General features: G+C 40.5%; 1 protein-coding gene across 7 annotated transcripts in view; it reads left to right on the forward strand.

The window, feature by feature from the left end:
* Positions 1 to 23,222, forward strand: part of NAPEPLD (N-acyl phosphatidylethanolamine phospholipase D) — a 34,061-nt gene extending 10,839 nt beyond the window's left edge. For 6 of the 7 annotated variants that reach the window (XM_073328549.1, XM_073328554.1, XM_073328550.1 and 3 more), the window contains exons 2-5: positions 8,803 to 9,115; positions 14,994 to 15,640; positions 19,348 to 19,462; positions 22,286 to 23,222. In XM_073328549.1, coding sequence (XP_073184650.1) covers positions 8,803 to 9,115; positions 14,994 to 15,640; positions 19,348 to 19,462; positions 22,286 to 22,414 — 1,204 coding nt within the window. In that variant the 3' untranslated portion in view covers positions 22,415 to 23,222. Of the gene's footprint in view, positions 1 to 8,424; positions 8,680 to 8,802; positions 9,116 to 14,993; positions 15,641 to 19,347; positions 19,463 to 22,285 lie in introns of those variants that run through there. The other variant, XM_073328553.1, reaches the window with a different exon arrangement.
* Positions 23,223 to 24,392: the final 1,170 nt, after the last annotated feature.

Below are 24,392 nucleotides of genomic sequence, written 5' to 3' on the forward strand. Positions count from 1 at the left end.
GAAGACATCACTACATTGATTACACTTGGTGTACAATGAATGTTTTCTTTGCAAGCATAAAGGCTAGGAACTTAATTTTTTAAAACAGAATCTTTACTTCTGCAGAAGCTATTGGCACTTGCCTGAGAGATTTCTGCTCACCTATGTGAGTGGATTTTTCAAACCCTGCTTCTAACATATTTCTTTTCTAAAGAAAGCTTTTCATCAGACATTAGCAAGGATCTAATTATAGGTCACTTTTCCACAAACTGATGATGATTAATTTTTTTTATGATTAAATGCACCTGGCTATTAAAATATTTCTTAATTTGAAAAAGCCCTCCTGCTCTGTTTTAAATGTTCGTAACAGTCAAACAGTATTTGCATCCCTTTTGTGCTTTTGAAATATATCACGTTTGCCTACTGGCATGTGGTTTTGGATGTAAGACAACTTATGTGAGTAAAGCATCCAGCATTTGATTAATGTTTTGCATATATAGGGGCAGATTCTTCACTTTTGTTTAAAAGGGTCAAGCATACAAGATTACCTGTGCAAGTCTACAATTGCAGGATGTCTACACAGGATTTTTTTTAAAGTCTGTTTATTGCTTCCCCACACACAGATAGGATTTAACAGAAGGCTGGTTGATTGCAACATCTAGCTCACTTATACATATTGACAGACAATCCAATGGCTTAAAATAATAAAAGGGGTTGTTTGGTGCTAGAAAATTAAAATTGCCCCCAAGGAGAGCTCTAGAGGATGGGAGGAAGTGTTGACTCATCCCTGATTGAGTACTTTGTAATATTCAAGATATAGATACCAAATCTCAGATTTAGAAGCTTTCTTGTTTAGAATACCAAGAACCTCTGTAGACAAACAACCTGCCAGGTTTTATTTTAAGCCAAAAGTTGAAGCATGCTGGATTTTTAAAAAATGTTCCTCTTTACCTTAAGGAAAAAAAATTAGCTTTCGTTTGCTATACCCTAAGCAGTATCAAACTGCTGTACAGAGCAAAATTGCTGCATTTCAGACACACTGCGTTATACCCACTACATATTTCCAAGAGAAACATAAATTAAGAGGCAAGAGAGAGACTTTCAAGAAATACACATTTCAGAGAATACTTGATTAGAATAACTGTTTCTAAATTCATAATTTTCTTTATGTATGTAAAAAGGTTAAGTTCAGTCAGTTCTGGCTGATGAGGTCTGTACTCCCCTCAAATGCTTATGGAATGCTAATGAAAGCCATGTAGGTGCATCAGGTGGAAAACATATTGGCAGATGGATACCTGCAGTGCCTTAAATGCCTTGGCACCCATTTTGTTGTCAGTACAACCATTCCCTCTTCCCTTACACTGATAATTTGTTTCAATATAAAAATTTCAGAGCAGGATCAAATGTGTATTTAAGCAAAAATCGAACTCACCCATTTGAGAGATGAATGTAATAGATAAACTAAAACTTTTAAAAATGCCTCAGACACTTTTGGAGCTCTTTTAATGTAAAATTACTTCATAGATTCCAAAGCCAGATGGGACCCTTACGATAATGTAGTCTTTCCTACTGTACAACACAGACCATAGGACTTCCCTGAATTCACTCCTGTTGGAATTAGAACGTATTATTTTTTTAAAAATCCAGTCTTGACTTAAAAATTTCCAGTGATGGAGAATCCACTACAATCCTTAATAAATTGTTCTAATGGTTAATCCCCTTTAAAAAATTGCTCCTTATTTCTAGTCTGAATTTGTCTAGCTTCAACTTTCACCCATGGCATCTTGTAATACCTTTGTTTGCTAGATTGAAGAGCCCTGTTATCAAATTTCTGTTCCCTTTGTAGGTACTTACAGACTGTGATCAAGTCATCCCTTAGCTTGTAGTAACAATGGTAGTATGTTGACTTTACAGTAGCTTATGTGGACCACAGTCATTATGTATTTGAATAAGAAAATTGAAATGGGTGGTTTATTGAAATGGTAACTGATTAATTTACTGGGATTAAGTACCTAAATTACTAGAATTTGATACTTTACCTTTGCATACCGTCTTTTAGCAATTTTTCAGATGTGGTTTTATGCTGTTTGTTTGCATGCTTTAATTAAAAAATGATATGTAATTAAAATTTCTGACTTGGCATGTAGTCCTCTGTGAGGAATTTTTTAAAAAAATGGTTATCCCTGAGTGCAAACACTAGCATGTATTCTGCATAGTTCAGTATCTGGAAAGACATACTGTGTAATTGCATATATCTGCACACAACCCTTAATTCTCCTTTGTGCTCCCTTCGTTCTTCTATATACCACCGTTCTGCATACTTTTCTAGAGTGGCGTGCATAGTTTCAGAATGCACACAATTTGTATTAAATGTTGTTTAATATACGAATTCATTTACTAGACTATGTGATTGTTAATTAGCAAATGTACAAACTGGGTGATCTCTCTAAAACCACAAGAAAATTAATGCAAAGAAACTTAATTTAATCCAACATTATGGTTGAGATTTTACACAGTTAAAAGCCAGTAGCAGTAACCCTGCCCTGCTGTGGACGTATGGAGATATTTCTGCTACCACATGGTGTTGTCTTTAATGCCTTAATAGTCTATGTCTGTGGAAGATGGCAGAGTAATGATTGGTGCGGGAACCATCTGTGTATTTTCAACCCTTATCAGCTATGTTATCTGTTATGTCACAGGTAAGCAATCTCACTAATTTTCAAATGGCTGTTCCTATAGAAGGGAAAGAGGAATCTACCTTTAAAGTCAGAGCTCCACCAATACATAAATTTTTGATGGGTTGTAGTAACATTACATTCCTTTTTTCTGTGTATAAAATCTCAGCTGTAATGGTACTCTAACATAGATTTTTGTATTTAATTGTACAAGGGCAGAGTGAATTCTAGCCACTCGGGTACTTGAAAATCATTTTGTCAAAGGAACAACACCTCTCTTAACTAATTTGACTAAAACCATGCTAAGTACAATGGAGAAATTTTTATTTTAAATTGCTTGTAAGTGAGTGGCCTTATTTAAAACCATCCTTTTGAAACTGATCCTTGAACACACAAAGTTTGGAAATCAGTTAATGTACAAGTATATCTCTAACGGATACCTGAGGTCAAGCTTGATAATTGGGTGAAAAGTTTATGTAGTCCAGAATGTGTGGAGGACTTGTTCCATATCACTAAACAGTACAATTCCCAGCCCATGTGTAGGAATGGTTCTCGACTGTGATAAAAGGTATAGTAGCTCTGGAACTGTAAAGGGAAGTTTGCATGCTGGATACTGGTACCTCTATTGTTACTTCTAGTCAGTACCATCAATCTTAATTCATGAATGCTAAAATTCCCCCCACATTGTTTTGAAGTATCTAATCAAGACATTAACCTATAAGAATGTTTCCAAACATATTGAAGACCAATACAAATGCCATTTCCATCTGGCCATTTAATTTTTTTCTTGTTTGCATATCTCTCTTAACAGTGTTCCACTGATTCTAAACAATGTACAATGCTACTTGTCTGCCTCTGGTCACTTATTGTTTTTAATCATGTAAAGGTCTGAAATCTTTAGTACTTTTCTGTTTTAAATAACTGGACACCAAACCAACATTTGTCTTAACATTGGTTGAGGACTAAAAATGTAATTCAAAATAAGTGTATGACAGAGTTTCTTAAACTAAAACTGTTAAGCCACTCAGGGTATGTCTACACTACGAAATTAGGTTGATTTTAAAGAAGTTGATTTTTAGAAATCTATTTTATACAGTCGATTGTGTATGTCCCCACTAAGCGCATTAAGTCAGCAAAGTGCGTCTTCACTATCGTGGCTAGCATCAACTCACGGAGCAGTGCACTGTGGGAAGCTATCCCACAGTTCCCGCAGTCTCCGCTGCCCATTGGAATTCTGGGTTAAGCTCCCAATGGCTGAGGCAAAAATATTGTTGCGGGTGGTTTTGGGTATATATCGTCAGTCTCCCCTCCCTCCCTCCATGAAAGCAACTGCAGACAATCATGTTGCTCCTTTTTTCCTGGTTACCCATGCAGACACCATAGCACGGCAAGCATGGAGCCCCTTCAGCTCACTCCTGCTGTTGCGAGCATTGTAAACACCTCGTGCATTATACTGCAGTATGTGCAGAACCTGGCTAAGAGATGGCAGCACAAGGACGATTGTGAGGAGGACATACACAGACATTCCTGAAAGCGTGGGATGTGGCAATTGGGACATCATGGTGGCAGTGGGGTTGGTTGGTACAGTGGAACGCCGATTCTGGGCCTGGCAAACAAGCACAGACTGGTGAGACTGCATAGTGTTGCTGGTATGGGATGATTCCCAGTGGCTGCAAAACTTTGGCATGCATAAGGCCACTTTTCTGGAACTCTGTGAGTTGCTTTCCCCCCACCCTGAAGCACAGGAATACCAAGATGAGAGCTGCCCTGACGGTTGAGAAGCGAGTGGCTATTTTGGCACCGTATCACCTTGCCAACCAGTACATAAACCGCAAGAGGTACTTCTTAATGGTGCTGCATGCACTGGTGGATCACAAGGGACGTTTCACCGACATCAACGTGGGATGGCCGGGAAAGGTGCATGACACTCGCATCTTTAGGAACTCCAGGCTGTTTGAGCAGCTGCAAGAAGGGACTTACTTCCCAGACCAGAAAATTACTGTTGGGGATGTTGAAATGCCAGTAGTTATCTTTGGAGACCAAGCTTACCCCTTGATCCCATGGCTCATGAAGCCATACACAGGCAGCCTGAACAGTAGTAAGGAGCAGTTCAACTATAGGCTGAGCAAGCGTAGAATGGTGGTGGAATGTGCCTTTGGACGTTTAAAAGTTCACTGGCGCTGTTTGCCGACTAGGGTCGACCTCAGCGCAACCAATATTCCCATTGTTATTACTGCTTTCTGTGTGCTCCATAATATCTCTGAGAATAAGAGGGAGATGTTGATGGTGGGGTGGGAGGTTGACGCAAATCGCCTGGCTGCCAATTTTGAACAGCCAGACACCAGGGCGATTAGAAGAGCGCAGGTAGGTGCGCTGCATATCAGAGAGGCTTTGAAAACCAGTTTCATGACTGCCCAGGCTGCGGTGTGACAGTTGTGTGTGTTTGTCCTTGATGCAAACCTGCCACTTTGTTGATGTTAATTCCCTTAAGCCAACCACCCTCCCCCCTTTGATCACAGCTGGCAAAGGAAATAAAGTCACTATTGTTTTGAAAACATGCATTCTTTCTTAATTAAAAAAAAGGGAGATAACTGATAAGGTAGCCCGGGTGGGGTCAGGGAGGAGGGAAGGGCAAGGGCACATTGCTTATTGTAGCCACACTACAAATCAAAACTGTTTGAATGACAGCCTTCTGTTGCTTGGGCCATCCTCTGGAGTGGAGTGGCTGGGTGCCCGGAGCCTCCTCCCCTCCCCGCGTTCTTGGGCGTCTGGGTGAGGAGGATATGGAACTTGGGGAGGAGGACAGGGGGTTGTACAGTGGATACAGTGGTGGTCTGTGCTGTTGTTGGCTTTCCTGCAGCTCCACCAGATGCCTGAGCATGTCCGTTTGCTCCCCCATTAGCCTCAGCATTGCATCCTGCCTCTTCTCATTGTACTCACTTAATGCTTTCCTGGACTCTGCCACTGAATGCCTCCATGCATTAAACTGTGCCCTATCAGTGTGGGAGGACTGAATGAGCTTGGAAAACATGTCATCGCGAGTGCGTTTTTTTCTCCTTTTAATCTGCGATAACCTCAGGGATGGAGATGATAGGGGGAACATAGAAACGTTTGTACCTGCAACGGGATACAAAGGGAGAGTAAAATTTAAGACGATACATTTCTGAGAACAAAAGGGAGACTCTTTCACAGTGAATCAAGCAATTCACAGCAGACAGCACATGTGCTTTAGGTACAAGGTCATATTTTGCCTTTTATATTGACTGCCTGCCAGCATGGTGACACACACACACGGCTGGGCAACAGAATTTGGTTTCCAGGCAGCCATGGTAAGCCAAAGGGTATGCGGATTTGGCTTCTAACGGCTTCATAGTATGTGGGAATGTTTTCAAACTGCAGCGTCCTCCTTTCCCATAGCAAGCAATGCTGGTTGGGTTTGCCATTTAAAAGGAGGGGCTGTGGTTTTCAGGTGGATGTGCAGCACATACCTCTCCCCACTCCTCCGCATGGCTATTTGGGATGATCCCTTCACCCCTCCCCTACCGCGTGGCTATGGGATGATCCCTTTTAGCCAAGCGCAAACAACCCAGCATGACCGGGGTCCTTTTACTGTTCCCTTACAAAAATTCTCCTATGTCAACCAGGTGAGCATGAATGATATCACTCTTCTGAGGCTAACACAGAAAGATAAAGACCAAATGTTGTTTGAATGTGACCAAAACCCAGGACCATTTGCTGCCATGCTTTGTGCTGCAATGATTCCAGACTACTTGCTACTGGCTTGGTGTGGTAAAGTGTCCTACCATGGAGGACAAAATAAGGCAGCCCTCCCCAGAAACCTTCTGCAAAGGCTTTCAGAGTACCTCCAGGAGAGCTTCATGGAGATGTCCATGGAGGATTCCTGCTCCATCCCCAGACACATTAACAGACTTTTCCAGTAGCTGTACTGGCCGCAAATGCACCCCAAGTCTTCAGGGCAAATCAAACATTAAACACTATTGCTTTTAAACCCTGTACTGTAGTTACAAATGTGCACTCACGAAAGGTGCATTCTCCAGCTTCAGGGTCGGGGATCCTGCCTTTGGAGGGTACTGGCTCCAGGGTGACAAAAAGGTCCTGGCTGCCGGGGAGAACGGATTCACCGCTTGCCTGCTGCGCATTCTCCTCCTTCTCATCCACAAAATCCTCCTCTGTGTTGCGTGAGACTCTCCTCTTGCAGGTGTCCACGGACAATGGTGGGGTAGTGGTAGGGTCCCCCCCTAGAATGCCATGCAGCTATCATAGAAGCGGCATGTATGGGGCTCTGACCCAGAGTGACCATTTGCCTCCTTTGTCTTTGGTAGGCTTGCCTTAGCTCCTTGACGCTCACACGGCACTGCTGTGTGTCCCTGTTGTAACTTCTGTCCATCATGCCCTGTGCGATTTTGTCATATATATTAGCATTTCTTCCTTTTGATCGGAGTTTGGCCTGCACAGATTCTTCTCCCCATACAGCAATCGACCAGTGTCTCTCTTTTGGTCCATGCTGGAGCTCGTTTGCAATTCTGGGGGGACTGCATGGTCACCTGTGCTGCTGAGCTTGCCACGCTGACCAAAAAGGAAATTAAATTCAAAGTTTCCTGGGGCTTTTCCTGTGTACATGGCTAGTGCATCGGAGTTCAAAGTGCTGTCCAGAGCAGTCACTTTGGAGCACTCTGGGATACCTCCTGGAGACCAATACCATCGAATTGTGTCCGCACTACCCCAAATTCGAGCCAGTACGGTCGATTTTAGTGCTACTCCCCTTGCTGGGGAGGAGTACAGAAGTCGATTTTAAGAGCCCTTTAGGTCGACAGAATGGGGTTGCTTGTGTAGATGCATTCATTATAAAATTGACCTCACACAGCTAAATTTGACCTAACTCTGTAATAAGAAGAAAAGGAGTACTTGTGGCACCTTAGAGACTAACAAATTTATTTGAGCCTAAGCTTTTGGATCCGATGAAGTGAGCTGTTGCTCACGAAAGCTTATGCTCAAATAAATTTGTTAGTCTCTAAGATGCCACAAGTCCTTCTTTTCTTTTTGCGGATACAGATTACACGGCTGCTACTCTGAAACCTGTAACTCTGTAGTGTACACCAGGGCTCGCTTATTACTTTGCATGGGTTTTCCACCCACCTTGGAATCCTGTTGAGTTTGGATTGTTTTATCTAAATTCCTAAACTGTAGAGGATGCATGTTCAGCCTGACAATAGTGTGAATGCAGCATGGGTTAAGAGCTCTTGGCTCCCATATTCTGATTGCTGCTATGAAATGGACTTAAACTGTAGCTGTAGGGAAATTAATTTGTTTCTCCTGTTGCAAAATAAGGATATTTATTAACCTCACAGTGCTGCTGAAATTAAGCTACTGTTTGTAAAACACTTTGAAGATCTAAAATACTAAATGCTGCAAATAAAACATAAAACATTGGACCTATTCTAAACTCCCAAGTCCAGGAACCAGCCTACTTAATGGACACCAGACTTCTGCAGCTCATCCCTGGGATGACAAGTTTCATGGGACTTGGATTGTCCTTCAGACATTTGACTTTATTTTAATTACAGGTATATCAGTTAAGCTTAATTGAATTTTCAGCCTACCTGTATTGTCTAAAATACAGCTATCTTGAGGCATCAAATACCTCTTGTGGTTCGTACATTTTATTCATATTATACAGAGCTGCATTATTTGTTGATGCGTCTTTTAAACGGAAGTATCTTTATTGCCACATAATACTGCAGTTTTTATTACAGAACAAAGGTACGATGTCAGGTCATAAAATATTTCATAGTTCAAGAATCTCAAGGTTGAGTTTGGTACTCTTCCAAAATGATAAATTAAAAAACATCTCCCTCTTTTATACCTCATATGTCATAGGGCTGGGTTCTGAAGTTATGCATATCAGGAAGGAAGATTCTGCCTGAACTACACTACTTGCCAAGACATGTTTTTTAAGCTTTCTATGTAATTGTAACTGTTTTAAAAAGTAAAGTTGTATGGAAAAGTAAGTTTAATTGCAAAATGGAAAGGGCAGCTTTATTTTTGTGGTGGTGTGGAAAGATTTCAATTTTATGAATGTTAATGTTAGTGAAAGAAAAGATTTATTAATTTAAAAAATATATTTTAGCTCTTCACCAAAAGACATGGATGAGAAGGCAGATGAAGAGCAACCTTTGACTGCATGTAACCAGTACCCTAAGGAGGCAGTAAGGAAACGACAAAATTCAAGTCGAGGTTCCAGAGGCAGTGACTCCTCTAGGACGTCCAGAAAAAGCTTCAGACTGGATTACCGATTAGAGGAAGATGTAACTAAATCAAAGAGAGAGAAAGATGGAAAGTTTGTAAACCCTTGGACAACATGGAAATCTCCATCCTTGCCAAATATTTTGAAATGGGCCCTCGTGGAAAAAAATAACAGCAACATCCCATCTTCAAAGCAGGTAACTATTTGCATGTTTACTATTCCAAGATATAGGCCCTAATCCTGTGGGGCACTGAGAGCTCTCAATTCCTATCTTTAAAATAAGAGGATTTTAAAATAAGAATCCAATGCACTGCTACAGACTAGGGGCCGAATGGCTAGGCAGCAGTTCTGCGGAAAAGGACCTAGGGGTGACAGTGGATGAGAAGCTGGATATGAGTCAGCAGTGTGCCCTTGTTGCCAAGAAGGCCAATGGCATTTTGGGATGTATAAGTAGGGGTATAGCGAGCAGATCGAGGGACGTGATCTTTCCCCTCTATTCAACATTGGTGAGGCCTCATCTGGAGTACTGTGTCCAGTTTTGGGCCCCACACTTCAAGAAGGATGTGGATAAATTGGAGAGAGTCCAGCGAAGGGCAACAAAAATGATTAGGGGTCTAAAACACATGACTTATGAGGAGAGGCTGAGGGAGCTGGGCTTGTTTAGCCTGCAGAAGAGAAGAATGAGGGGGGATTTGATAGCTGCTTTCAACTACCTGAAAGGGGGTTCCAAAGAGGATGGCTCTAGACTGTTCTCAATGGTAGCAGATGACAGAACGAGGAGTAATGGTCTCAAGTTGCAGGGGGAGAGGTTTAGATTGGATATTAGGAAAAACTTTTTCACTATGAGGGTGGTGAAACACTGGAATGCGTTACCTAGGGAGGTGGTAGAATCTCCTTCCTTAGAGGTTTTTAAGGTCAGGCTTGACAAAGCCCTGGCTGGGATGATTTAACTGGGAATTGGTCCTGCTTCGAGCAGGGGGTTGGACTAGATGACCTTCTGGGGTCCCTTCCAACCCTGATATTCTATGATTCTAAGTCTTTTTTGGCCTCTTTTGGAGACTCTAGACCAGTGGTGGGCAACCTGCAGCCCACCAGGGTAGTCTGCTGGTGGGCTGCTAGACAGTTTGTTTACATTGACCGTCCGCAGGCATCGCCGCCTGCAGCTTCCAGTGGCCACGGTTCTCCGTTCCTGTCCAATGGCAGCTGTGGGAAGTGGCGGCTAACACGTCCCTGTGGCCTGTGCCACTTCCTGCAGCTCCCATTGGCCAGGAACAGCGAACCATGGCTACCAGCAGCAGTGGTGGCCGTGCCTGCAGACGGTCAGTGTAAACAAACTGTCTCGTGGCCTGCCAGCGGATTACCCTGATGGGCCGCAGGTTGCCCACCACTGCTCTCGACTGATTTTGGAGACTCACCAGTGTCACTATTTTGTCATATCTTTTAATTTTTTTTATTATTCTTTTCAAAAGCCATCCATTTCTACCTTTGTGAAATCTTTAATTTGGTGTGTTATGCCTATAAACTTGGAATAAATTAATCTAGCCAGTTCAGGTTATGTTGAGAGAAACTTCAGGAAATACCAAAACACCATTTGTCTGAACTCGCATGGTTACAGGTTATTGCATGTTTCTCTTTCAATAGATATTGGACATGTCTACAATTTGTAGGATATCCACGACATTATTCAAGCTGGAGTTATTACTCATGGGACATTTAATTATAAAAATGTTACTGTATGATTTGAATGGCGGTGAAAACTTTATATAGCTATGGGATGGTATAAAACACCTACTAAATTGTAATGATAATTTTCTCTTTTTTTGCCAGCCACAATCCTTAGGTTAGATTCTCTCAGAGAGAGTAAGTTTTTGTACTGAGGCTAATTTGAGCCGACATTTATCTAAGACACTGTCAGATTATTGGGAAAAGACACTATTATTTATTTGTCTTGCATCAGTGCCTGTAGGTCTCAGTCAGTTTCAGGGCTTCATTGTGCTAGTACTGTATACACTCATAATGTAAAAAAAAAACCCTAAAAATAAAAAAAACTACAAACCCTCCCCCTGCCCTCCCCCCCCCCCCAACAAAAGAAAGAAAATATAGTTCCTGCCACAAAGAGGACTGGATACTGGTCTTAAATGCCTCTGATTGGAGATGCACTTCTGAGCCAGTACAAGTTGCTAAAACTTTTCTGCTCCAGGAGGCAATCATAAGAGTTTATGCTTCACAATCTGAAGCATGTGGCAGACTTTCATTGCTTGATCTATGAATGAACTGTGAAGATAGCTAATTGACAGCTCTTCTGATGAGAAAATAAGTCTGTATATCGTGTTTTTAGTGGCAGTGGCTCAGAGTTGTTTGATCTCAGCGGGCTAGGGAATCTATTTAAGGAACAGATTAAATCTGTAGACAGTTGGTCTGACAGCACTTTGGGCACTGTTCTCCAGGATTAATTAACCCATTTTAAATTTGCTAGTCCCACAACATCCAACATGCACGCCCAGGGCATTTGGCCAGTATGTGTGCGCCACGCTCCCTGCAAAGGCTCAAGCTGTTTCTTCTGGCTTGCCACATTATTTTATGCGGAGTTCACATCCTGGCTTGCACTGACACCTGGCTGCTCGAGGAAAACCCACTCAGACCAGGCTACCAAGAAGATTTAGTCCTTCAGAGGCCTAGAAGGGCCAGGAAGGAGAAGACACTGACCAATCGGGAGCCAGCAGGCCAGTTTAAAAGGTTTGCCTGCTTCTTCTAAAGAGCTGTCTGGGGTGACACTTGGACAGAGCAGGAACTGGTCACTGCTGGCCCAGATCCTTAGGACCAGGTCAGGGCTTTGGCCTCAAGCGCTACAACTAAGCACTTGCCTTTAAAGGCACAGCCAGTCAAATTCTGAGTTTTGTTATCCTTAGTTAACTTTTTAAAGACTGATTCCAAGTTCACAGCTTAGACCGCAATGCTCTGAGTAGATGGCCACAACTTGTGGACTAAGGCAGAGAGCTCCCACAGCACCACACATGGCCCTGCAAGAGACGCTATGGAGCAACCCCACCTATGACAAAGAGATGTATGTACTTAAAAGGGTGACCACCAGCCTGTGAGTCTGGTTAATGACTGATGACATGGGTCAGTGCTTTGGGGGTGTGTGTGTGTGTGTGTGTGTGTGTGTGTGCAACTGAGAGCTGTAATATTGTTTCATTTGAGCTGCAGGATCACTATTCCTGACTTAAGGGAAGGTCAAGAAGGAATTTACATTATGCCTGTTGCAGAGCTAACTGACCCAATTTGTACATTCCAACTCTGATTTCCTAGTTTGCACGTCAGATGGTGAAATAAGAACTAGCAGACAGTAGGAGAGTCACTAAAGTGAGTCAGAAGCAGCAAAGAGACAGATGAAGCATTATTATTTGGACTTCTCAGCTCCTGCTTCTCAGCTCCTTCTCAGCTTCTCAGCATTTCACTGCTTGCTTCACCATTGTCTGCATCACCTCTGAATTAAATCGTAAAGTATTTCTGAGCCTACTTAAAATTAAAGCTGAGGGTTCCATGCTGCCCTTGACACTGCTCAGCTGTAGCGTGTCTTTAATACAAACCTGCTGCTTCCTCTGCATTCTAGTTTGCAACCCCTTGATTTTAAGAACATGTTCAGTAGCTGACACCCTTAACTGGTTCATCTTATCAGTCAGTATTTTGCATATGGAATTGTATGACACCCATGAGGTACTTCATTGTTAAAAACTACAGACTATTGCTAAATTATTACAACAAACCTCCATTTTTAACTGGGAATCTAGACCACAGACTTTCTGTGTGTTACTGGCTTTGTTAAGGACTTTTCTAAATGGCATTGAGATGGCTTTAATCACCATGTATTGTAAATGTAAACTGTTGATTTGTGTTGCTCCACAAATCTCAGTTAAAATAAAATCAGATGGTGCATCAATATGTATTGAGCTCCAAAGTCTGAAGCTAATTAACCAATCTTACTAAAGCCAGTCATGCATTTCTTCTTGCTTTGCATTTGGGGCGGGAAGGTGGGGATTTCACATTAATGCAGAAATGAAAATAAGTGAGTAGTAAATATTTATCGCTAGATATCATTGTCTACAGCCAATTTGTCATTAATGTCATATTTCAAACATCTGCCATTGCTCTTGGAACAAAACCAAACATCTATCGTGCAACTATGTCACCACAGTAATACTAGTATGCTAATACTAAATCTGGATAAGATTGTGTATTTTATCCACCTCATTGTTTACCTCATTGTGCAAGTCAAATGATTTAGTATGGAATATATGGCAACAGAAGTTGTGTACACTCTTTTTTTTTAAGTACTTGTGATTTGAATAATGAAATGACTTGGAAAAACCTATTTTTTTAGTACAAAATTTGAACATTTAAAAAAGACAGTCATGAAGAAATTTTTTCAACACATCAAAGAACAAAATTCTGTTTTATGAAGAAAACCTGAAAATTCTTTGCCCTAACGCCGTTCCATAATTTTGTATTAATTCATAGGTTTTAAGACCAGAAGGGACCATTTGATCATCTAGTCTGACCTCCTATATAATGGAGGTCACAGAATTTCAGTCCGTTATCCCTGCACTTAGCCCAACAACTTGTATTTGGCTAAAGCATATCTCCCAGAAAGGCATTCAGTCTTGATCTGAAGATATCACTGATGGAGATGATACCACTTCCCTTGGTAGAGAAAAAGAAAATTGTGCCTTATTTCGAATTTGAATTCATCTGGATTCAATGGCCAGCTATTGGTTCTCGTTATCCTCTCTTTGCTAGATCAAAGAACACTATAATACCATGAAAGTAATCAAGTCATCTCTCAATCTTCTTTTTGATAAACTGAACACATTGAGTTCTTTTAGAGTAGCAGCCGTGTTAGTCTGTATTCGCAAAAAGGAAAGGAGTACTTGTGGCACCTTAGAGACTAACAAATTTATTTGAGCATAAGCTTTCGTGAGCTACAGTTCTTTGAATCTCTCATTGTAAGGCATTTTCTCCAGCTCTCAAATTATTTTGGGGGCTCTCTTCTGCACCCTCATCAGTTGGAAGGTGGTCAAGTGCATCAAATATGGTTTAATCTTCTTTTCAGAGAGCATTGCCATAGTTATTGTGAAAGGGAGATAAATGTCTAATGGCAAATAATACGATGTTTATCACCTCCCTTCTAAGAAAAATACATTCAGGGTGTTTCTGTAACACTTTTTAACGGAGTTCTTTATTCCAGCTACAGCTCCAATGAAGTTCCAGATTGGAATATTGATCTGAAGGGAACTACACTTAATCATTACCTTTCAAAAAAGTTTCAGTAGAACTGAAATCCATATTTCAATTTTTAACTAAGCTTCCATGGGACTTCACATTTAAGATAACCCTCCATAAGTAATGTAGCAGCAGTGGTGCTGCATTATACCTCTCTACTTGGCAGCTCCTTAAAAAAAATTATCAGCAATATTCATTGAATTATTGACTCTGCTGGTAGCATATTAGTGGTCCGCCTAGCAGATTAAAGTCTCTTCAATCTAATAAGTACCTTGTAATAAATCTATCTGTGCTGGGGCTCTGGAAGGATATTGCTGAGATCCACAAGCTATAGCTCTAATATTTAAGCTGAAGGCCAAACTCCAAGAGATGGTAGTAGCAGCAGCAGCAGCACTAAAATTCTCTTCCAGGGCAATAGGGGCAAGATATCAGAATTTGTTGCTAATTCTGAGCAATTCTATTTCATTCCAGTAAAAGTCTGCAAGTTGTTTTCAGCACATCTTTGAATTGTTTCCTTTGTAGAGCCACAGGCCTAATTCTCCTGCTCTCGAAAGCATGTTCTAAAGACAAGAAAGATTAAATGATTATTAAAAATAAGATTAATGATTTTAATTTAATAGGAAGCTATTGGGAATGGGAGTCACTGGAAATGGTATCTCTGTGCACCTACTTGCAGGTTTCCTAGAAATTAAAGATGTACACGAAGTACAAGCCTTGTTTGGTGATTGGTGCCTTCTGGGCTTTTTGTTCTGTGTGTGCTTTGCTTTCTAACTTTTTTGTTGTTGTTTTGCTAGGAACTTGATAAAGAGCTTCCTGTGTTAAACCCTTACTTCATTCCAAACCCTGAACTAGTTGGTAAGACTGGAACTGGCATGCGAGTCACATGGTTAGGACATGCCTCAGTTATGGTGGAAATGGATGGACTTGTAATTCTTACTGACCCCATCTTCAGCCAGCGGGCTTCCCCAGCACAGTTTGTGGGTCCAAAACGTTTCCGAGGACCTCCATGCACAGTAGATCAGCTGCCAAAAATAGATGCAGTGATGATCAGCCACACTCACTATGACCATTTGGACTATAATACTGTAGAGCGTTTAAACGAGCGCTTTGGCACTGACTTGAGATGGTTTGTGCCTCTGGGTCTTTTAGAATGGATGCAGAAATGTGGCTGTGAAAATGTGATTGAACTGGACTGGTGGGAAGAGAACTGTGTCCCTGGTCATGACGCAGTTACTTTTGTCTTTACTCCTTCTCAACACTGGTGCAAGAGGACTGCAACAGATGACAACAAGATTCTTTGGGGCAGCTGGTCTGTCTTGGGGCCCTGGAATAGGTTTTTCTTTGCAGGGGATACTGGTTACTGTGTTGCTTTTGAAGAGATAGGTAAAAGATTTGGACCTTTTGATCTTGCAGCTATTCCCATTGGAGCTTATGAGCCAAGGTAAGCAAATTTCAAAGGGTTTGACCAAAAGATATGTAAACTATATCAATGAAATGATATACTGACTTCAAATAACGTTTTTTCTTGTTAGTGGTTTAATACTAACGTATCTACAGCTTCTGAACTTTTCACTTGTCTAAAATATATTTTGGGGAATGTAGAGCAGGAGAGAGATTTGAAGGCTGTGGAAGTAATAAGGGAGAGCAAGGGCATGTCTGTGCTACGGGCGGTACAGCTGCAGTGCTGCAGCAGCATAGTGCAGATGCTGCCTACATCAACAGAAGGGGTTTTTCCATCAATGTAGATAATCCACCTCCCTGAATGGTGGAAGCTAGACTGACAGAAGAATTCTTCTGTTGATCTAGTTGTGTCTACACCGAGGGTTAGGTCGGCTTAACTACGGTGCTCTGGGATGTGAATTTTTTTATACCCATGAGTGATGTACCTAAGTCAATCTACATTTTAAGTGTACACCAGAGCCAAGATGTAGAAAAGAGAGGGAAAGAAGCTGAAATGTGGTGGGTTTTTTTTATCAGACATTACCCCAAAAACTATTGAAAAAATACACACAGCCTGGCATTATTTTAATATGAAAAGAAAGTAGGAATAGGAAAGGCCACAAAGATCACCCAGTCTGAAATCCCTTTTCTTACATGCACACAATTTACAGTGCTCCTATATTATTCTAATTACCATGTTACTTTCCCGATTTCAGTTCTCACATGATTGTGAATGCTTTATAACATTTGAAAAATGTGTTTGTCTGGGCATCTATGTCCTCCTCATCACATGGTATCTAAGCTTTCAGATGGGATAAAGCATTGGTTTTTAGTAGGGTGTCGATTAATTGCAGTTAACTCATGATTAACTCAAAAAAATTAACTGTGATTTAAAAAATTAATTGTGATTAACTGTACTGTTAAACAATAGAATACCAATGAAAATGTATTAAATATTTGTGGATGTTTTTCTAGATTTTCAAATATATTGATTTCTGTTACAACACAGAATACAAAGTGTACAGTGCTCACTTTATATTATTATTTTATTACAAATATTTGCACTGTAAAAATAAGAAATAGTATTTTTCAGTTAACCTCCTAAGTATTGTAGTGCAATCTCTTTATTGTGAAAGTGTAACTTACAGATGTAGAATTTTTTTTTACATAGCTGCACTCAAAAACAAAACAATGTAAAACTTTAGCACCTACAAGTCCACTAAGTCCTACTTCTTGTTCAGCCAATTGCTAAGACAAACAAGTTTTTTTACATTTATGTGAGATACTCCTGAGTGCTTCTTATTCACAATGTCACCTGAAAGTGAAAACAGGCATTCACATGGCACTTTTATAGAGGGCATTGCAAGGTATTTACATGCCAGATATGCTAAACATTCATTTGCCCCTTCATGCTTTGGCCACCATTCCAGAAGACATGCTTCCACACTGCTGATGCTCGTTTAAAAAAATGCGTTAATTAAATTTGTGACTGGATTTCTTGGGGGAGAATTGTATGTCTTCTGTTTTGTTTTACCTGCATTCTACCATATATTCATGTTTATAGCTGTCTTGGATGATGACCCAGCACGTGTTGGTTTTAAGAACACTTTCACAGCAGATTTGACAAAATGCAAAGAAGGTACCAATGTGAGATTTCTAAGGGTAGATACGGTACTCGACCCCAGGTTTAAGAATCTGAAGTGCCTTCCAAAATCTGAGATGGACGAGGTGTGGAGAATGCTTTCAGATGTCTTAAAAGAGCAACACTCCAATGTGGAAACTATAGAACCCGAACCATCAAAAAGGAAAATCAACCTTCTCCTGGTGGCATCTGACTCAGATGATGAAAATGAACAAACATCGGTCCGTTTTGCTTTGGATCGTTATCGAGCAGAACCCGTCATCACCATGTCTTCTGGAATGGTGGTTGAAGCATGAAGGGACATATGAATCTTCAGTATATCTGGCTCATAAATATCTTGCAATGCCAGCCACAACAGTGCCATGCGAACGCCTGTTCTCACTTTCAGGTGACATTGTAAACAAGATGTGGGCAGCATTATCTCCTGCAAATTGTAACCAAACTTGTTTGTCTGAGCGATTTGGCTGAAGTAGGACTGAGTGGACTTATAGGTTCTAAAGTTTTTTATTGTTTTATTTTTGAATGCAGTTATTTTTTGTACATAATTCTACATTTGTATGTTCAACTTTCATTATAAAGAGATTGTGCTCCAGTATGTGTATTAGGTGGAACTGAAATACACTATTTCTTTTGTTTTTTTTACAGTGAAAATATTTGTAATAAAAAATATAAAGTGAGCACCGTACATTTTGTATTCTGTATTGTAATTGAAATCAATATATTTGAAAACATAGAAAACATCCAAAAATATTTAAATAAATGGTATTCTATTATTTTTTAATCCGAATAATTTGTTTAATCGCTTGACAGCCTTGGTTTTTAGCTTTAGCAGTTCTCAAGATAACAGTTGCTAAAATGTCAGAAATGAAGCCTGGGTAGGTTGGGGAAGCAAAAAAGAAATCAGAATGGTGAGATTAAAGTCCACTATTTCTCATGAACTACCCGCTTCAGAAATAAATGCTAGCATTCTCATTGGTGTGCAAAATCTGCTTCTGTGCTACCCTTTAGAGAGACTTGACCTGTCACTGATCCCTACACTAGTAATACTTTTTGACATTGGCCCGCATTCAATTATAGCAAATTCTAGAAGTTGAACCAATGTAATTTTAATTCTGTGCCTTATACCCTGGGACTTGACATCTCACTCAGAATACTGCACCGCCAGTAGCAAGCAAAGTGTTCGTTCAATACCGACTCAGAGAGAAGAGTGCTATCTACTGAAGCATGTTTCTTTTGGTGTATCCTATGATTCTGCAAACATATTGATTATGGTGATAGCATGAACTTGCTTCAGAGCAGATGGCGCATAAATCCTTAAGCTGAATATATTGGGAAAACTTCCCACCTCTATAAAGAATACCAATTAATAAACAGAACTAATAGCCCTACAAATTCTGTGGATGTGAGTGCTGTTGTATATATCTATTGTAATTAGCTGAAGCAGGGGTGGCCAACCTGAGCCTGAGAAGTAGCCAAAATTTACCAATGTACATTGCCAAAGAGCCACAGTAATACCTCAGTAACCCCCCATCAGCTCCCCTGTCCTGCTCCCAGCGCCTCCTGCCCACTGGCAGCCCCGCTGATCAGCACCTCCACGAACCTCCCGATCAGCTGTTTTGTGGCGTGCAGGAGGCTCTGGGGGAGAGGGGAAGGAGCTAGGGCATGGCAGGCTCAGAGGAGGGGGCGGGAAGGGATGGAGTGGGGGCAGGGCGTGCAGCAGAGCCAAGGGTTGAGCAGTGAGCACCCCCCGGCACATTGGAAAGTTGGCGCCTGTAGCTCCAGCCCCGGAGTCGGTGCCTATAAAAGGAGCCGCATATTAACGTCTGAAGAGCCACATGTGGCACCAGATCCACAGGTTGGCCACCCCTGAGCTGAGGGAATGCTACTGTCATTTCTAGCAAATAGATTTCTACCGTCTCTGTAACTTGTTCACGGTGTTAAACTTTTTTTTTTTATTAAATGAGGATATCTTAACACCTCTTGCCTATTTAAAAACCCTAATAAAGAACAGATACCTTGAATACAAAAGGTTACACTAGATATGTAAGTTATTTTGTGTTTGTTAGGTGGTTTATGAAATACCAGCATGTGAATCCTGAAGAAGCTGTAAGAATTCATATTGATGTTCAGACAAAGAAGTCCATAGCGATTCATTGGGGAACCTTTGCTTTAGCAAATGAGGTGAGTTTGGGCTGATCATGAATGCATTCAAATTTTCTAAGTATGGAAACAGTAATTAAGCTTAATCATCTCATGTTATAACAAACATCTATAAGTGGATTATCTAGAGCTCAGAATTATAAGATTACTTTGCCTTAATCCTTACATAACCAATTACATATTGTATGTATTTAATTAAGACTAAATTCTACAATCTTTTAATACAAAAACTAGTTCAGTTTTCTTAATATTTTATACCTTGAACTAAAATTGTTCTCAATAAAGCTGAATTTCTTGTAAATGTCAAATACTTCAAGATAAGGCAGTGAAAAAATATCAGCACATTGGGAGATTTTGTTATGCAGGCAGATTTGGAATACTTGCTCCATTGGCAGAGGAACTGGTGCACTGAAAAAGGGGCAGGCATAATACGCTTGATCAGGAGAGATCAATGCTGCATGTTAAAAGAGCAGGTCTTGTCATCAGATTTGTGGTACTGGGTTAGCATCAACCTGACATGAGACTGCTTATGTAGTAAATGACCAGAGATAAGTCATACAGGTAATAGAATTCATGACAAATGAGTTGATGGAGAGAATAAGAGAAGCCCAGAAAGAGAGAGACTATAATTCTAGTCCAGCGTTTGAAATTTTGCATCCATGCCTGGAATCATCAAACACTTGGGACACAAATCTAGATCAGATGACAGGACAAAGAAGAGCTTGTGTTAGAAATCCAGAAAGAGAAATTGACACAGAAGATAAAGAATTCTGCAATTGGTCTTCAGATCTGAATGCCCCAAATTGGGAAGAAAATATTTACAATAGTACATCATCAGATATTATAGAAATGTGCTAGATAGCAAGACTAAAACAGATAATCATGGTTTTTATTACCATTATAGATGAAATTGAGTCACAGTGAAATAACTTTCTGGAATGGAGGATGGGAGTGTTCTGTTACATGGATAGTAATTTAGGTATACTAAAATCAGGAACAGCAGAAATGTGAATAAATGTGTACTGCTAAGTATCAGAGGAGTAACCATATTAGTCTGTAGCCACAAAAACAAGGAGTCCGGTGGCACCTTAAAGACAAACAGATTTATTTGGGCATAAGCTTTCGTGGGTAAAAGCCCCCACTTCTTCAGATGCACGTGTACTGCTAAGTTTGCTTTTATTGCTGTATCATTTGCAGACAGGCTGAAGTTAGAATATTATAGGTGTATATAACACTTTACTAAACATGTAAAATGTGATTAACTGTCTAATCCTGCAGAATTAACAGTTCCTTTTATAGTTTATTTGAGGTACACTTTATTGACAATTTCATATCCTGTTATACTGCTCAATTTTTAACTTCATAAACGAGTTTCTAATATAGGTAATATATTGCCACTGTTTGTAAAATTGTAGTTTAGGGAAAATTATTGTTAAAACATCTATATGGATTTTATCTTGTAATTAGTAACCTGGCTACTGAGCTATTAAGGCTGCAACATATGTAAACACAGTATCTTTAATACAGCATTTCACATCCAGGCTAGCTTGAATAGTCTATGCCAGGGGTGGCCAACTTGAGCCTGAGAAGGAGCCAGAATTTACCAATGTACATTGCCAAAGAGCCACAGTAATACCTCAGCAGCCCCCCATCAACCCCCTCCCAGCACCTCCTGCCTACTGGCAGCTTGCTGATCAGCGCCTCCCCCTCCCTTCGTGCACCTCTTGATCAGCTGTTTTGTGGTGTACAGGAGACTCTTGGGGGGGAGGGGGAGAAGTAAGGGCATAGCAGGCTCAGGGGAGGGGGTGGGAAGGGGTGGAATGGGGGCAGGGCCTGTGGCAGAGCAGTGAGCACCGCCCCAACACATTGGAAAATTGGCGCCTGTAGCTCCAGCCCCAGAGTCGGTCCCTATACAAGGAGCCGCATATTAACTTCTGAAGAGCCACAGGTTGGCTACCCCCTGGTCTATGCCTTTAGTATCCAAGGTATAAGAAGTGCTTTTTTCATTATTCTGAATACATGTGAATACTCCCCTAAGCCTTTTTTTTTTTTAACATGCTTTGCTTTGTATTCAAGACAGCATTGCCTAGAAATGCTGTGTGCATAGTATACCTTCTTCAGATGAAGAGTTCATATCTAAATTTATTTTTAAAAATGTAATGGGGCAACTTCACGGCAGACAACACTGAAATGACAATTTGCTTGCTTGAACAATTAAACTGAATAACCTTTAAATGGGGGAGGGAAGTCTTTATTTTTTGTTAATGATATGACAGGGAATGCATTTTTCTAAAATTGGGAAAGAAAGTGCCATCTACTGAATCACCAACTCCACTTCCTCCAGTATTTAACTTTTCCCCATGATTCCCAACCCAGGAGTGAGCTGGTCCTGGTTTATTTAAGAACTCTTATCAAATAGGGTGTGAGGTAGTATGGATTTTGAGTGATAGATCCATATTTAGCTAGTATTGTAAAGATTATAGGTCATCTGTTGCCTGTTACTAATTGTATAATTTCAGTGGGGTGTTTTAAATAATAAAAAAACTCCCAATAAGCCTCAAAACTTTCATGTTCACCTAATCTCAGAAAATGTACACCCGGTACACATTGCCCATTATATCTAAAATGTAAACAGTTTGTATAGAGCAGTGGTTCTCAACCTGTGGCCCAGTCAACACAGAGCTGCAGCCCACATGCCATCATCAGGCCCACAGAGGTACTATTGGATGTGGCCCAAATAACATTGTGGGCCATATAAATAGGTTGAGAACCACTAGTGTAGAGCTTGAAAGTCATCTTTTATCTAATGCTGGTATTGTATCTCTTTCTCCCCTCCATCCCCAGTATTACTTGGATCCTCCAGTTAAACTGAATGAAGCCCTTGAAAGATATGGCTTGAAACCTGAGGATTTCTTTGTCTTGCACCATGGCGAATCACGAGACTTGAATATAAACAATGATGGATTTGAATAATTTAAAATCTGCCAATTCTTTGAGCTTTGTTTTGATTGATAATTTCATTATAGGGTTATGAAACTTTCTAAAAATTTGTACTGGATTTTTACACTCCAGGTTTGTTAATTTCAGAGGTAAAAATTGTATACCTGCTTGATCACACAATTGCTTATAAACTGAATGGCATATTGAGAGATGATTTAAACACTGGCTAATGTACAAGACATTGTCTGTAAATGCCTTGTTTCAACTATGTACATCAACCAAAAAAAGCTTTATTTTAATTTTTTCATATATGGTTTTATGGGGTGGAGTCTTCCAACTGTTGTGAAAGCATGTTTAAAGTAAAATACTGATCTTACTAAATGCCTGTATGTTTGCATTTCAGGAGAAACTAAAAATGAGCTAAAGAAATGTGCCTTTTTAAAGAGCTATATTACTTAAGATTTGCATCATTAATGCATAATTATTACTGCTGGCCAGGATATCTGTACTCTTTCATTATTTTAAAATTACTCTTTATCATAGATATAAATATTTCTATTGTTTTGAGATTGGTTTTCCTTGTCAGGTACAGTATATAAACTCATTTTGCTCCTATCTGAAGTCATGATTTAGCCTTTTATTTCTGTATTTTTTATTTTTTTCAAATAACCAGGGGTACTGATGGCATTGTCTCAAATACAGGCAATGGAAGACTTTTCACAGCTTCCATATGGTTTTACTAAGCATGCTGTGGGATTAAATTTGTGCACTATTGTAAAACTTGGCAAAATGCATCTGTATCAAACTGCCATACTGAGTTACAAAATAAAGTTATTGCCAGCAAAATTGTAACTTTCCCTCACATTTCATTGTAAAAAGTTGCTATACTACTTACAGGATTGTTAGTTATACCAAAACATAAGTCTGACTGCAGCGTATGGATATTTTTGTTCTGGGAGCGCATTGCACATTAAATTCATAAGAATGGCCCTACTGAGTCAGACCAAAGGTCCATCGAGCCTCTAGCCCAGTATCCTGTCTGACAGCGGCCAATGCCAGGTGCCCCAGAGGGAATGAATAGAACAGGTAATCAGCAAGTGATCCATTCCCAGCTTCTGGCTAACAGGCTAGCGACACCGTCCCTGCCCATTCTGGCTAATAGCCATTGCTGGACATATCCTCCATGAACTTACCTTGTTCCTTTTTGAACCCTGTTATAGTCTTGGCCTTCACAACATCCTCTGACAAATTTTTACATAGGTTGACTGTCTCAGGGTGGACTTCCCCCACTTTTTTTCTTGTTAGTGGTTTAATACACTGTAGCTACACCTTCTGAACTTTTCACTTGTCTAAAATATATTTTGGGGAATGTAGAGCAGGAGAGAGATTTGAAGGCTGTGGCAACAGTAAGGAAGAGCAAGGGCATGTCTGTGGCACAGCTACAGTGCTGCAGCAGCATAGTGCAGATCCTCCCTACATCAACAGAAGGGGTTTTTCCATCAACATAGATAATCCCTGCCACCTTCTCTCTTCCCTTCTCATGCAGAGCCTCTGTATGCATATACCCTTGTTGTCCCCTGGCCCTATAGGATTCAGGTCCTTTTGCATACTCACATTTAGCCAACTCCCCAGAAAGAATACCACAGACAATTGAAGAACCACTTCACAATCTCTAAAGTCAGTAGTTAGATGCTGCAGAGTAGGAAAAATGCCAGCACAGACCACCTCTCTTCACTCAAGTCAGTCTGCTGTCAACAAGCCCATCTGAACATGTCCTCTGTGCTCTCCTGCACACTTCTGCAACCTTGTGATCCAGTAATTAGCCAGAATCCAAATGCTGGCAACATGCACATTTCTCTTCCTTCATCAAGCAAGGTATTTGTGCTGTCAGTTCCAAACCTCCATGCTGTGTGGTTTTGGGGACATTACATAAATCTGCCCTCCCACCACACCAGAGCTATTGAAATAGATGTTTCCCTAACAACCAATACAAGGCTTGCCTATACCCCAC

Source organism: Lepidochelys kempii, chromosome 1, assembly GCF_965140265.1.
Source record: "Lepidochelys kempii isolate rLepKem1 chromosome 1, rLepKem1.hap2, whole genome shotgun sequence".
NCBI lineage: Eukaryota > Metazoa > Chordata > Testudines > Cheloniidae > Lepidochelys > Lepidochelys kempii.